The sequence below is a fragment of the Bubalus kerabau genome, chromosome 1 (genome assembly GCF_029407905.1).
Source record: "Bubalus kerabau isolate K-KA32 ecotype Philippines breed swamp buffalo chromosome 1, PCC_UOA_SB_1v2, whole genome shotgun sequence".
Lineage (NCBI taxonomy): Eukaryota > Metazoa > Chordata > Mammalia > Artiodactyla > Bovidae > Bubalus > Bubalus kerabau.
The window spans coordinates 208,066,447-208,080,128 of record NC_073624.1 but is presented as its reverse complement, the minus strand read 5'-3'; the positions used below and the strand labels follow the sequence as shown (position 1 = coordinate 208,080,128).

General features: G+C 53.6%; 1 protein-coding gene and 1 non-coding gene across 2 annotated transcripts in view; both read left to right on the top strand.

Moving 5' to 3' along the window:
* The window catches only part of COL23A1 (collagen type XXIII alpha 1 chain), a 406,818-nt gene extending 397,636 nt beyond the window's left edge, over positions 1-9,182 (top strand). Inside the window, exons 18-27 of the mRNA XM_055551748.1 lie at positions 41-103; positions 397-453; positions 705-731; positions 1,670-1,732; positions 1,817-1,870; positions 2,053-2,079; positions 4,867-4,920; positions 5,190-5,276; positions 7,192-7,230; positions 7,671-9,182. Of these exons, the coding sequence (XP_055407723.1) occupies positions 41-103; positions 397-453; positions 705-731; positions 1,670-1,732; positions 1,817-1,870; positions 2,053-2,079; positions 4,867-4,920; positions 5,190-5,276; positions 7,192-7,230; positions 7,671-7,673 (474 nt within the window). The 3' untranslated portion in view covers positions 7,674-9,182. The remainder of the gene's footprint in view (positions 1-40; positions 104-396; positions 454-704; positions 732-1,669; positions 1,733-1,816; positions 1,871-2,052; positions 2,080-4,866; positions 4,921-5,189; positions 5,277-7,191; positions 7,231-7,670) is intronic.
* A 3,898-nt stretch (positions 9,183-13,080) lies between these two features.
* On the top strand, positions 13,081-13,188 carry LOC129642466 (U6 spliceosomal RNA). The gene has a single exon (XR_008709736.1). It is a non-coding gene; the product is annotated as a U6 spliceosomal RNA (small nuclear RNA).
* The last annotated feature ends 494 nt before the right edge of the window (positions 13,189-13,682 follow it).

Below are 13,682 nucleotides of genomic sequence, written 5' to 3'. Positions count from 1 at the left end.
GTGACAGACAGAAAGGGCTCAGGGCCATCCTGTCCCGCAGGGTGCCAACGGCCCCAAGGGAGAGAAGGGAGAGTCGGCATCTGACAAGCTACAGGAGAGCCTGGTAAGGGCACTGCTGACGGTCTCTGCTGGGGGCTGGCTGGGGCCCTGAGCCTTGGGACACAGGACCACCTGGCCTGACCAAGCTCAGGGCAGTGGGGGGGCGGGGAGCCTCAGGCCATCTTTGAACCCAAAGGCCAGCACTGGGCCTCCCACCCGGCAGTGCCTCTTGGGGGCAGTGTGGAGCGCAGTGCCCAGCACCCAGGGAGTGCTCCTCCAATGTCCGATGAGCTCAAGTGTGGGTAAGTGAGGGGTGGAGGGGCAATGGGCAACTAATCCACCTCTGACCCTTCCTAGGCCCAGATCATAGCAGAGCCAGGGCCCCCAGGCCCTCCTGGTCCCCCAGGCCCCATGGTAAGAAAGTTTGGCTTGAAGCAGCTGGGATGTGGAGAGGGTGGCGGGCTTAGGCCCAGAGGACAACAGGGTACCCCAGCGGGGAGGAGACACATCAGGCAAGCCGAGCAGAGCCCAGGTCTGGGCTTGGGAAGCCACAGGGCCAGTGAGTGGCCTGGAAGCCTTTGTGGCCGCTGCAAGAGGGCCTGGCTGGGAGGTCTGGACCCAGCCTCATGGCCTTTCTAATCTGGGGCTTTCTCCTCCTTCTCCAGGGCCTTCAGGGGATGCAGGGTCCCAAGGTGAGTTCTGAAGCATGGATGGGAACTCCGGCCCCTACTTGCTGCAGGCTCACAGCCTGGTTGGTTCCCCAAATTCTTGCTAGCAGGCAAAGTGAGGGCCCCACAGTCGGCCCCGGACCAGCCCTGCCTCTTCCCATGGCCTGGCCATTCCCAAGCCCCTGCCAGCATCTTCAGAGCTGGTGCTCCCCAGCCCACACTCCGCCTCTCCGTTACTTGCCCCCTCCCCTCTTCTCCCCTCAAGCACACATCTGTCTCTCAACTGCCCACAGCCTGGATACAAAGTCCTGGCTTTGGTGTATATTACATAACATCGTGTTCTCTGCTCTCCAATTAAAACTGTGAGTGTGGTCTGCCCATGTCCCCTCACCCAGGGAGGCCAGCTGGCCTCACTGCATCTCCCTCATTTACCCTGGGGGAGACCACATCTCTGCATCCCCAGCTCAGAGGCCAAGCGGGGCCTCAGACTCATAGAATCCCAAAGCTGAGTGGGGCCGAGCATGTAGCTTGAGCAGATGTGCGGCTTCTGGTTCTGTTTTATTCCGAGGCCTCCCCAGATGATGTTTAGAATAAGCAGCTGCTGTCAGGGATGAGGTCCAAGACGGGGACTCAGAAACCCAGTGGCTGCTCAGCTCTGCCACTTCCTGGCTGTGCAAGTGGGCCTGTCCCTGCCCCTCTCTGTACCTCTGTTTCCTCTTCTGTGAAATGGGTGTGACTATAACCTACCTTCCAGGATTAGTGAAAAAGCCCATGTGTAAGAAAGGATAAAACATGCACACCCACATTCTGATATTTGCACAAGAAGGAAGCCAGGGCTGGGCCTGTCAGAGCCTGGAGTCTGTCCCTCTGCCCCGCACACCTTGGTTCCCGGTCAGGCCCCAGGCTTTCCTGTTCTGCCATCTGTCTGGCCCTCTTAACTGGTATCTCCCCTTTGCTTCCAGGGCTTGGATGGAGCAAAGGGAGAGAAGGGCTCATCGGGTGAGAGAGGACCCAGTGGCCTGCCTGTGAGTGTCATGAGCCTTGTTCATCCTTAGAGGGGCTAATTTCTATAATTGTCATGACTCTTGACACATTCCTTTTCCACCCAGGGGCCAGCTGGCCCACCAGGCCTTATTGGGCTGCCAGGAACCAAAGGAGAGAAGGTAACCACCTTCCTTTAATGTCCCCCAACAATGGTATCACTCAGTCCTGGGGGCTCAACCCCTGCGCTTCACTGGTCTCTGGGGCCAGAGTACAGGTTCTATCGACAATTCACAGGGCTGTGAATTGTGTTCCCAACACCTCCTTCTCAGCCTCCTCACATCTCCTCTTTGTCTCTTCTCAGGGCAGACCCGGGGAGCCAGGACTAGATGTAAGTAGCTCACCATCCACTGTGGCTGGGTCTCTCCCGTTTGTAACTTTTGCCCTCATGCTGCCCTCTGGATGGCTCGGATGTGTCCCCATTCCCCATGGCTAGACTACAACTGACTGGTTCCACCCCTGTCCACAGTGCAAACCCAACACACAGCCCAGAGTAGGTGCTTTCTTGATAGATAGATGGGTGGTTGAGTGGATGGTGGATGATGGATACAGTACAGAGGATGGGTGGGTGGAGGGATGGGTAGAGGAAGGATGGGTGGATGGTATGTAAATGAGTGATGGATACAAGCGAATGATGGATGGTGGATGGATGGATGATAGCTGGACAGATGACAGATGGGGGGATGATCGAGGATGGAGAGTGGATCCATTGGAGTAGGGAGGTAGGAAGACCAATGAGGAGCATGTTGCAATATCCTGGTGAGAGATGATAAGGCTTCAGCTATGGCAGTACTGCAGGAAGGAGAAGAGAAGTATTAATCCAATGTTGATTGGATCAGGTATCTTTTGGTTGCAAGAGATGGGAAACACAAGTTAAACTGGTTTAAACTGACTCATAACTGAAAACTCCATATGTGTGACACATAGATCCAGGGCTCAAGTATGTCAACACAACCCAACCTCTCACCCTCTCTTGTCTCTTCTTCCTCTTGAATCATTCCAATTTCTGCATGGTGATGAGATGGAGCCAAGAATTCCAAACTTGCATCCCTCTAAGTCCAAATCCTGGAGAAAGGCATTTGCCTCACTCGCTACTCTTTGAGAAAAAGTCTCATCAACTCTCATCGGCCCCAGCTGGGCCAATGCTGAAATGTCACTTGGCCATAAGAATGCAGTTCCCTAACTGGCCAGACCTGCTCATAATGCTCCATCCTGGATCTGGGGGTGGAGTTGGTGAATTGTGAGAAGGGAGAGTGGCTCCCAGGAAAATCAGATAGCTATTGCAAGGGAAATGGTGACCAGATGCAGGTAGGCTGCAACAAGTCTGGTGCCTACCCTAAACTTTAGGGAGAAAGTGGCACCCTACACACAGGAAGAGGAAGAACTCTAGGCTGAGTTTCTGACTGGAGGGTTCCACTGATGTTCCAGGAGAAGAAGACACTACTGAATCCAGCTCAGGCTGTGGACCCAGAGAGGTAGTGGTGGTGGAGCAAAAGGGACTCTATGCCCCCAATACTGTGGCCGCTGTGGTCCAGTGGTTAAGACTGCATACTTCAATCAGGGGGCAGGGGTTTGATCCTGATCCCTGGTCAGGGAACTAAGATCTCACATGCCATATGGTGAGGCCAAAGTAAAAAGTCAACCCACTCCAATGGGCCCAGCTGAAATGGGGAGTCTACTTGGAAGCCTTTCCTGACCTCACACCTGGACAGAAGAGCCCCTCTTCCTGGTACCCCATGGTGTCTGATTCAGATCTCTATCACTATGAGTATTGATCATTATCTTCTGCACCCCACTGCCTGTCACGTTAGACTCTGTACCTTTGTACCTGCGGGGTTCTAACTTATGGAAGCGACTTAGTGACGACACAGGCCTTTGAAAGAAGAACTTATTACTTACAGTTCTCAAGGAAAGGGCATGCCCCACATGGAACCACATGGAGACACAGTAGGTTTGGTTGGCAGGCAGAAAGGAGTGGGGGAGAAACCTAGGGCAGGGATTTTACTAGCATTTCTCTGGGGAAAGCGAGGCAGAGCAGAGTCAACAGTTTAGGATTGGCTAGTTTGAAGAATTCTGGCAGGCTTTGGGCTCTAAGCATGGTCTCTAGTTGCCTGCTACCTGGCCCTGGGATGATTTGGGGCAGGGAAAATATTGACTTGGTGTGTGAGTTAGATAGAGGAGGTTGTTCCAGGATTGGTTGGTTTACATCTGAAAGGCATGCTCCCTGCCTAGCTCTTTGCTATATCTAAGGGTTGGCTACCTCTAGGAGAGGCAGCCTCTCCCCAGCCAGCAAGATTTTGATGATATCAATACATCAGAAGATACAGAAAATAAACAGCATAATAAATATAAGAGTGTGCATGCTAAGTCACTTCAGTCGTGTCTGACTATTTGCAACCCCAGGGACTATAGCCCACCAGGCTCCTCTGTCCATGGGCTTCTCTAGGCAAGCATACTGGAATAGGTTGCCATGCCCTTCTCCAGGGGATCTTCCCAACCCAGGGATCGAACCCATCCATATCTCTTATGTCTCCTGTATTAGCAGACGGGTTCTTTACCACTAGTGCCACCTACGAGGGAATTCATCAAATCTGGTTTTCTGCCCTCAGCATTCAGCCCAAAGCCCAGTTCCTAGTGGATACTGGGAAGATGGACAGATGAACAAATGGATGGATGGGTAGGTGGGTGCGTAAGAGTTTCAGCCAAGCGCAGAGAACAGAGAGCACCATTTCTTGGTCTGCTGAAGATGGTGATATAAACTTCCATGGGTTTGCTATGTCTCAGCCCCCAGCCGAGCCTGGGCCAGTGTCTGCTGCACCTGACTTGACATGACACAAAGCTTTTTGCTAGCAGTTCTGCCTGAGGGCTTCCACCCATAAACAGCAGTGGTGTTCTACTTTGGAGGAAGCCGTGCCAGTGTCCTGAATGCAGGCTTTTCTCAGCATCATCCTCATACCCCGCATCTGTGTCCCCTGGAAGCCAGGGATGGTCCAGCTTGTAACATGGATATGTGCGGAGGGAAGGGGCAGAGGTGGGTGGGAGAGGTAGAGAGATGAAGAGAGAACCAGAGCACACCTCAAACTTCATCGTCAGGTTTAACCTTTAATCTTTTTGACAGGGTTTCCCTGGACCTCGAGGAGAAAAAGGAGACCGGAGCGAGCGTGGAGAGAAGGTGGGGAAGGTGGAGAGAATGTGAAGGGTAGGAGGAGAGAAGGAGGGAGGCAAGCAAAGAGAAGGAGGGAGCAGGTGGAGAGGAAAGGACATGGGAGGCAGGAAGAAAGCAGAGAGAAGGCGGGGTGGGTGCGGGGAGGAAGGCTGCAGAGGCTGGTCTGTGGGCAGCAGGGCAGGGGCCTGCCGGCCCCAGGCCCATCTCTGTGAGGGACATTGGAGGCGCCCTGGGCCTGGCAGCCACCATCACACCCCATCTTCCTTCTTGCCCAGGGGGATCGCGGTGTCCCAGGTCGGAAAGGAATGAAAGGCCAGAAGGGCGAGCCGGGACCCCCAGGCCTGGACCAGCCTTGTCCTGTGGTACGTGTTGGTGAGACAAGGGAGCCCAAACCCAAGTCTTTGCAGCCCTCGGAGCTCAGTCGCAAGTCCCAGAGGCCCCATGTGCCCTGCCCTGGGGTGTCCACACTGCTGGGGTTACCCTCTAATCTCTACCATCACCAAGGCTCCTCTCACTCTGGTCATAACCCCTCCATGGGCAAGGCCCAGGGACCCACTCCATCTAGAAGATGGAAGCCTGGTCAAGGACGGAGTCTGTTTGTTCCTCTACTCAGCTTCTTTGGACCTAAAGGGAGATGGAACCACCCTTACCTCTCTGAGGGTCTGTCCTGTCCCAGAGGAGGCTTTTGCTGGTCTGGATAGCTGCACATTCACCCCTTGCATCTCCTCCGCGTGCCCCAAAGCCCTTTCCCCTCACAGCCTTTCTCCTTTACTGCTTTTTTACCACAGCTTCTTGTGGCCCACCAGATCTGATACCTGAAATAACCAAAGTTCAGTCCTCTCCTTCTAGAAGGCAAGGAAGGTTTACATGTCAAACTCTTCCAGTGGACCTCAGAAAAGACAGGAAAAATAACTGAGTTTCCATATTGAAACTCACCACTTACTCACATCCCCCCATCTCTGCCAGGGTTGTGGTGGGGGAGAAGCCATGTTGTGTATCCCCTTCCAGAAGGGCAGGGCAAGGGACCCCAAAGTCCAATCTTCTGACCTCAGATGGGTCACTTAGCCCTCTGTTCCTTAGTCTCCTTATCCATGCAACAGGAGTTCTAATCCCTACCTCCAGATGGCTTGGAGGAGGCAATGGGAAAAAACAGGAAGAGCAGCGGGGAGGCAAGCACGCGCTAAAAGGACCAGGGACAGCAGGGGACAGGGGGGCCCGGCCCCAAGCCCCAGGCCCTGGTCAAGACTTCCCTCCAAGTCATTAAGCCTTTGTCTCTGAAACAGGAGAATCTTAGATGCAGAGGCAGGCGAGGGGCGCCAGGTTCCAGGGGCCTGGCCAGGGGCGGTGGACCCTGCCCGGCGGTATGCAGCCTGGCCTGCTGTGTGCTGTGTGCTCTGCTGTGCTGGGCGTTCTGTGCTGCCTGTGCCCACTGCCCTGCCCTGCCTTCCCTTCCATTCTGTCCCTCCTCCCCACTTCCCCTTGGGCCCCAGCCTCAGCCCCCAGGGGTGCATGAGAGTGCTGGGGGTGGGGGGCATGCTCCCCTGTGTCCATGGTCTTCCTGTGTGCTTCAGAACAGAGTGAAATGTCATCCACTATGGCGTCCACCAGGGACACTAGGCTGACTGATGGGTCAGCCTTGGTCCATCACCAGCTCCCCACCACCAGGCCGCCTGAGGAAACCCACCTCCCTGCTTGTGTCTGATGGCTCCAGACTATCCCCACTCCAACCCCATCACACACACACACCTCCCCACCCTGGCCCAGTGTCCACCCTGACCTCAGCCCATCCTGTCTGCTACTCAGATCCAAACACAGGGACCAGGACAGGCCAAAAGGGAATCCCATTTCCTGGACTGTCCTTCATATATTCTTGGACACATGTCTGAAAGCTCTCAAGACCACAGGGTGAGCTACCAGAACCTTCATCACAGCTGCCACACAGAAAGACACACAGGTGCTTGGTGGGACCAGGGCCAGGCCTGCTCCTGGCCTGGGGATGTCTAGCACAATGCCCTATACTCTGTGGTGTCCTGGTTCCACCCACAGCTACTCGTGTCCCAGCAAAGCCCATGCGGGCATGCTTAGAACAAGCACCGAGGGTGGCTGTCGTGTCCCATGACCTGACTACCCAGGTGGACAAGGCAGGCATTCAGGCCCTGGCCTCAGGTGGCAGCTCCCTGGGCTGCAGCTAGCTCCTCCTGGGGCAGGAGTATGCGGAGCACAGGGAGCTGCTGACCAGCCCTGCCTCCTTGTCACTGAAACCTTCTTCCTTTCCAGGGCCCCGATGGACTGCCTGTGCCTGGCTGCTGGCATAAGGTAACTTTCAGGGAAGAGTCTCCAAGGCAGGCTAGGAGGAGTGGGAGAGCCAAGGGAACCCTGGGGCTGAGTGCCTGCCGCTCCCTACATCGTGATGGAACAGCCGGGTCTCCCCAAGTAACCCTAGATTTGACTCTCCCATCGTGTGGCCCAAGACCCAGGGCTGTGATCCTGGTTGTGAGCAAACCACCCTCTTGGTCATACAGGGCTCACTCAAGCCCTGACCCAGCCAGGGCAAAGCCATCAGCCCCTGAGACTTTGTTCATACTGTCCCTCCCCCACCCCAAGAGAGGGTGGAATTCAGGAGGTTGGGATGAGAGGATTGGGAGGCCATACCTCTTCCCAAGGAAATAGGCAGGACAGGGATACCCAGATCAGAAACAGGGCTTCTGGGGCCCCCCAGTTCCCACCTCACCTTCAGTCTTTCCCTCCTTTTCTAGTGATCCTGAGCACGCAGTTCACAACCTGTATAGATCCATGTGGACATTTTTAATTTTTGTAAAAACAAAACAGTAATATATTGATCTTTTTTCACGGGATGCAACACCAATACTTGTGGCCATTTAACATCTGAGAGTGTGCCCAGCCCAGCCCCAGGACAATCAGTGTGTGAAGCTGGCAGGAAAGCGGACAGGCCCCCTGGGGGCACTGTGTACCTGCAGGGCTCCCTCAGGGCTTGGCTTTCCAGGAAGGAGATGAAAGTAACTTGCCTGGCTCAGGAGAGGCTGCAGAGAGGCCAGGTTGGGCTTTCAGTCACTTGAGAGCAGAAACTCCGGCTGCTCCACTGCCCTGCAAGAGCCTGCCCTCTGAAGCTCTGGAACCCCAGGCCATGCCATCCACAAAGGCTCGTGGCATGAATAGCAAACAACTGATCTTGGCTTCTCTGGCCTCTGCACTCAGCCACACCCAGCTGCCCACCGCTCTGGGCCCCCTTAGGCCCTGGGTTCACCAGGGCAGGACGGGACTTCCACTCAGCACTCATAGCTGGAGCTGTGGGAAGCAACCTAAGCGGGCTGAGCTCCCATCGAGTGCTGTAGGCCTCAGGAACCAGCCTGCCTGCTGTGAAAACAAGTGTCCTCTGGCCAGGAGTGAAGGCCAGGCTCTGTGATCACTACCACGTGGACCCAGAAGCAGGGAGCCCTGTGATCCTCGAGCGCGGAGGTCCCAGGCTGGAATGTCTGTTTCCTGTTTTTCACCACACCCCCACCACATGAGGGACGTGATGGGACTGCCAGCCTGAGGAGATGGACCGCCAGCTCAGAATTTGGGCCTCGATGGCCCCAAGTCTCCCCACCCAGGGGAACTCTGGTCAGCCTCCCAAAAATGAGTCCTCTGAGTGAGCTATGCAAATGAAAAGAGCCTCAGGGCTGCTTTCACGCCTGAGTAGGTGGCCTGTGCCCTCAGCCAATGATGCTCTGAGAAGAGGTTCCCCCTTCTGACAAGGGGCCCCAGCCACCAGCTCCAGACCAGCTACTTGCCTCCCCTCTCTGTGTAGACGGATATTGTTGTGTGTAATAAATCACGAATGTGGGTCTGGGTATGTCTGTCCTTGCGGACTGGCCCTAGGCCCATCCCTAGGTGAGGTTTCAGCTTGGTCATTGCTGTGTGGGGAGGGATAAGAGAACTCTCCCTGGGCCAGAGCCACCTCCAGAAACCAGAATAAGTATTTCAGGCTCAAGGCAAAGATGAGGTTTGGAGTCAGGGAAACACAGACTCAAGGCCTTGCCCAGCTAACATACCAGCTGAGCCCTCTGTCCAGCACCCATGTCACTGAGCCCCTGTGTGTTCTCTGATCTGATGAGCCATGACTACTGCATAACAAATCACCCCACAATCTGCTGCCTTAAGACAATGATCCTTGGGAATCACCTGGTGGTCCAGTGGTGAGGACTTGGCACTTTCACTGCTGGGGCCTGGGTTCAATTCCTGGTTGGGGATCTAAGATCCCGTAAGTCACGTGGCATGGCCAAAAACAAACAAACAAACCAGAAAAAAAAAAAAAAAAAAAGATCCTTTCTATTTCTGTCTTATAGTTCTGGGAGTAATGGGCTCAATTCAGCGGCTGTCACTCAAGCTTTCCCACATCCGGCAGTTGATGTTGCCTGGCCTCTGATGGCCAGCACACCTCTCTGTGTGGTCTGGGCTTCCTCACCATAAGGCTGTTGGATTCCCAGGGTGAATGTCCCAGGTGGGCCAGATGGAATCTGTGTCACCTTTTACAACCAAGCCTCAGAACTCATACGGTATTACCTCCTGCCAGAATTAGAGGTTCACCCTAACTCAAGGGAAAATTGTCAATGACTTCACTTTCACTTTTCACTTTCATGCATTGGAGAAGGAAATGGCAATCCACTCCAGTATCCTTGCCTGGAGAATCCCAGGGACGGGGTAGCCTGGTGAGCTGCCATCTATGTGGTCGCACTGAGTCAGACACAACTGAAGCGACTTAGCAGCAGCAGCAGCATATTTTAAATGTGGGATAGGAGATCTTGTTTCAGCCATCTTAGAAAATTCTACATCCCAGTTGGTCCTTAATCCTGAGAGTGGGGCCCAGCAAGTGTGCCCATTTCTCAGGTGGCAAAACCAGGCACATGATGGGGCCTGCCGTGATGGTATCCCAGCCTTCTCCCTCCAAGAACTGAGGCCTAAGGAGGCCATAGTATGAGCAGTAACCCCAGGCCCCACCATGTGGCCTCCTAATTAACAAAACAGGTCCAGCCACATGCTGGCTCAGGAGAAGGAGCAGGTCTAATCTCTGCCCCTTTTCCCCTCCGTTGCTGGGAATAAATGGCAAGCCATGCTGCTCAGCCAGTCGTGTGGGCCACCAGGGAAGTCAGTAACATGAAAATGAAGGAAAACACAGGGGGTCTGTGAAGACTGGCGGAGACCACTGGACATCCAGGCGTCCTTTGGAGCTCCAGCATCACTGCACACGTCCCGTCAGTCATCACTCCAGTATTCTTGGGCTTCCCTGGTGGCTCAGACGGTAAAAAAATCTGCCTGCAATGCAGGAGACCTGGGTTTGATCCCTGGATTGGGAAGATCCCTGGAGGAGAACATGGCAACCCACTCCAGTATTCTTGCCTGGAGAATCCCCATGGACAGAGGAGCCTGGCTGGCTACAGTCCATGGGTCACAAAGAGTTGGACACGACTAAGAGATTAAACACAGCACAGCACACCACCCAGGTAACTCACTGGATCCCCTCACCAACCTGTAAAGGGCGTATGTGGTTGGTATCACTATTTCTGCCTTACATGTGGGGAAAGTGGGGTTCCAAGGAGTTAGTCCCCTGCCCAGGGATGCACAGTCAGGACATGGTAGCAGGCTTGGGGCATCAAACTGAGGTTCTTGGATGTCCCCCAGTTTGTCTTTCCAAAATTATTTGGCAGAGCATGGAGTCTATGGGGAGCACTGTGATGCTGGATGGGCAGAACCTCATGAGGGTAGAAGCCACATGTTCCTCCTTCCCCAGATACCTGGGTGTGGGGATTGGGGGTGGGGGAGAGGAAGGGGTCTTTCCTGCTCCTTTGGCCGGGACAGGGCCATTCATGGTCCATTGCTGCCCTCTTCTGGCCTTGTGCTGTATATTCTCAGGTTTTGCAAACTTCAAAATTGAGAGTCTGCAGAGTCCTCAAGAGCTTGGGGTAGGGGCAACAGACTATACAAGAGTGATTGACTTGCTGCGGTCCCAGCAGAGACACGGGGAGCACCCTGCCTCAAAACTGAGCCTTCAAGCCTGGGGACCTCATGTTCCCCTGCCAAGAAGGGCAGCTGTGCCTCAAACTACCCCTTCCAGAAGCGAAAGAACACATTTTTGGAGCCCCACTGTGTGCCATAGCATGTAAACTAGTCACAAAGATGACTTCCCCCTTTTGCAGATGAAGCTGAGGCCAGAGCAGAGTGGGCTTACCCCGGTCTCCGTCCTCCTGATCCCTAGAATACTACCGGAAATGCATGGTTTGCTTTTGGTTACCACAAAGACTGGGGGACACTCCTGGCATTAGTGGGTAGGGCCAGGCACATCAAACATCTGATACGCGTGGGACAGTCCTGCCCAGTGATGAACCATCTCAGTGAGAATGCCAATGCTGCCTGTGTTGCGAAACAACATGCCCTAGCTTCAAATCTTGACTCAGCTACTTCCTCTCTTCCCCTGCCCCACTGACCTCCAATGCCACCTCAAAGGTCAGACATGAGAGAATGGACACAGGAATGCTTAGCATGGGGCCAGAGGAAGAAAAGAGTGGGCTTTTCTGAGCAGGAAGAGGGGAGGCTTCCTGGTGTTGTCCTGCCCCTCTTGTAGATACTTTCAGCCCAAGAAATGGCCAATCCTGGTCTGACTTCCACCCTCCTGACTCTGGACATCCCAGGAGTGGGTGAGATGTGAGCTGGGCCTGACTGTGGCCTTCTCACCCTCTACCTCAAAGCTGGAAAAGTTCCTGAGGTAACCTGACTTCTCTGAGCTGTCCTGAGTCACAAGACAGGCTTATGTTTGGGCTCAAGACAGGGCCAAAGATAGGCCCCTCACAGGACTCTCAGACTCCCTCTGCCACACGAACACATACACACTAGCACACACCTGCCTACCTGCTAAGTTGCTTCAGTCGTGTCTCTGCGACCCCATGGACTGTAGCCCACCAGGCTCCTCTGTCCATGGGACTCTCCAGGGAAGAATACTGGAGTAGGTTGTCATGCCCTCTTCCAGGGAAATCTTCCCGACCCAGGGATCGAACCCACTTCTTTTATGTCTCCTGTATCAGCAGGTGGGTTCTTTACCACTAGCACCACCTGGGAAGTCCACAAGCATACGCATTACATATACAAAGCTGGAATTGCATGATGTACAGACAGCTATGGGTCTCTCTACCAAAGAAGAGGATCAGATCCATTGAGAAAATCAGTGACCACATTTCACATGCAGGGTGGGGGGCTTGGCCCTCAGAAAAAAACTACAGGCCAGAAGCAAACTTTCTTGGTTAATTTGTGAGGAATTTTTTTTCAAGAATCATACCTAAAGTTTAATTCAGCTTTACATTTAAAAGTAAGAAACTTCATTCTGTGTGTGAAGATGAAAAAGTTCTGGAGATGGATGGTGGTACTGGACGCACCTGAGTGTATGCCGTTAATGCCGTTGAACTTGTACACTTAAAAATGTTAAAATGGGGACTTCCTGGTGGCCCAATGGTTAGAATCCGCCTTCCACCACAAGAGATGTGGGTTAGATCCCTGGTGGGAGAGCTAAGATCCTGCATGCCACAGGGCAACTAAGCCCTCACGCCTCAACTAGAGAGCCTGTGTGCTGCAACTAAGACCCGACACAGCCAAAAATAAAATATTTTTTAAATGTTAAAATGGTAAATTTTGTTATGTGTATATGTTACCACAATAAAGAAACTCCAAATATTCTTTAATAAACGCCTTAAGTGGGAATTCCTTGGCTGTCCAGTGGTTAGGACTCAGAGCTTCCACTGCCAGGACCCAAGTTCAATCTCTGGTTGGGGAACTAAAATCCCACAAGCTGCACAGTTCAGCCAAAAAAAAAAAGCCTTAAGCCTGGGAGAAGAGATGAAGAAATCAGAAATGAGGGGGTGAAGCAGGAGGCTGAGACTCATGAAGAGGTGACAAGAAGGACAGCAGGAGCCTCCCCTTTCTCCAGCCTGCTCAGGCCACCCAGCTCAGGCTGCAGCCTCCCGCCCTGGTTCTAGTGTTCACCAGGGCAGAAAGTTCCAGGAGGGTCTCTCTCTCTGTATGCTGCTTTCCAGTCCCTTAGCGGCGTTCTCCTCTCACTCCCTGGAGTTGGGAGTCCAGTCTTGGCTTCACTCTTGCCATGTGTTTAAGAACAACCAGGTGCTCGCTTCGGCAGCACATATACTAAAAACTGGAACGATACAGAGAAGATTAGCATGGCCCCTGCGCAAGGATGACATGCAAATTCGTGAAACGTTCCATATTTTTACGTGTATACCTGTGGCGGATTCATGTTGATATATGGCAAAACCAATACAATATTGTAAAGTTAAAAAATAAAAAAATAAAATAATTATTGATATTCAAAAAAAAAAAAGAACAAGCCGTTTCCCTGTCTGAGCCTCCGTCTCCTGGCCGTGGATAAGGCTCAGGAGACCTACCTCTCTTCCTAAACACTGTAAGATTCTCATAGTAGTTCTATAGCTCGGGTTCACCCTGCGTGCATTCCAGCAGGAGTCCCAGAGGTCACGCCCAGGACCTCCTCAGCAAGCCCCAGCAAGTGGCCTTGTGCTCTCCTTCTGCCCTTTCTGCGGCTCCTTCACAGGACTGTGCAGTGGTGCCCTTTCCGCGGCTCATGGACTTCGCCTGCCTTGAGACCCGAACTATGCCGGGTGCCTGCCACACGTTCCCAGGGAAAGCTTACGGCGCATCCCATTTTATGCTCAGGGAGCGGGGGGCGGGGGGCGGGGGGGAAGGCAACT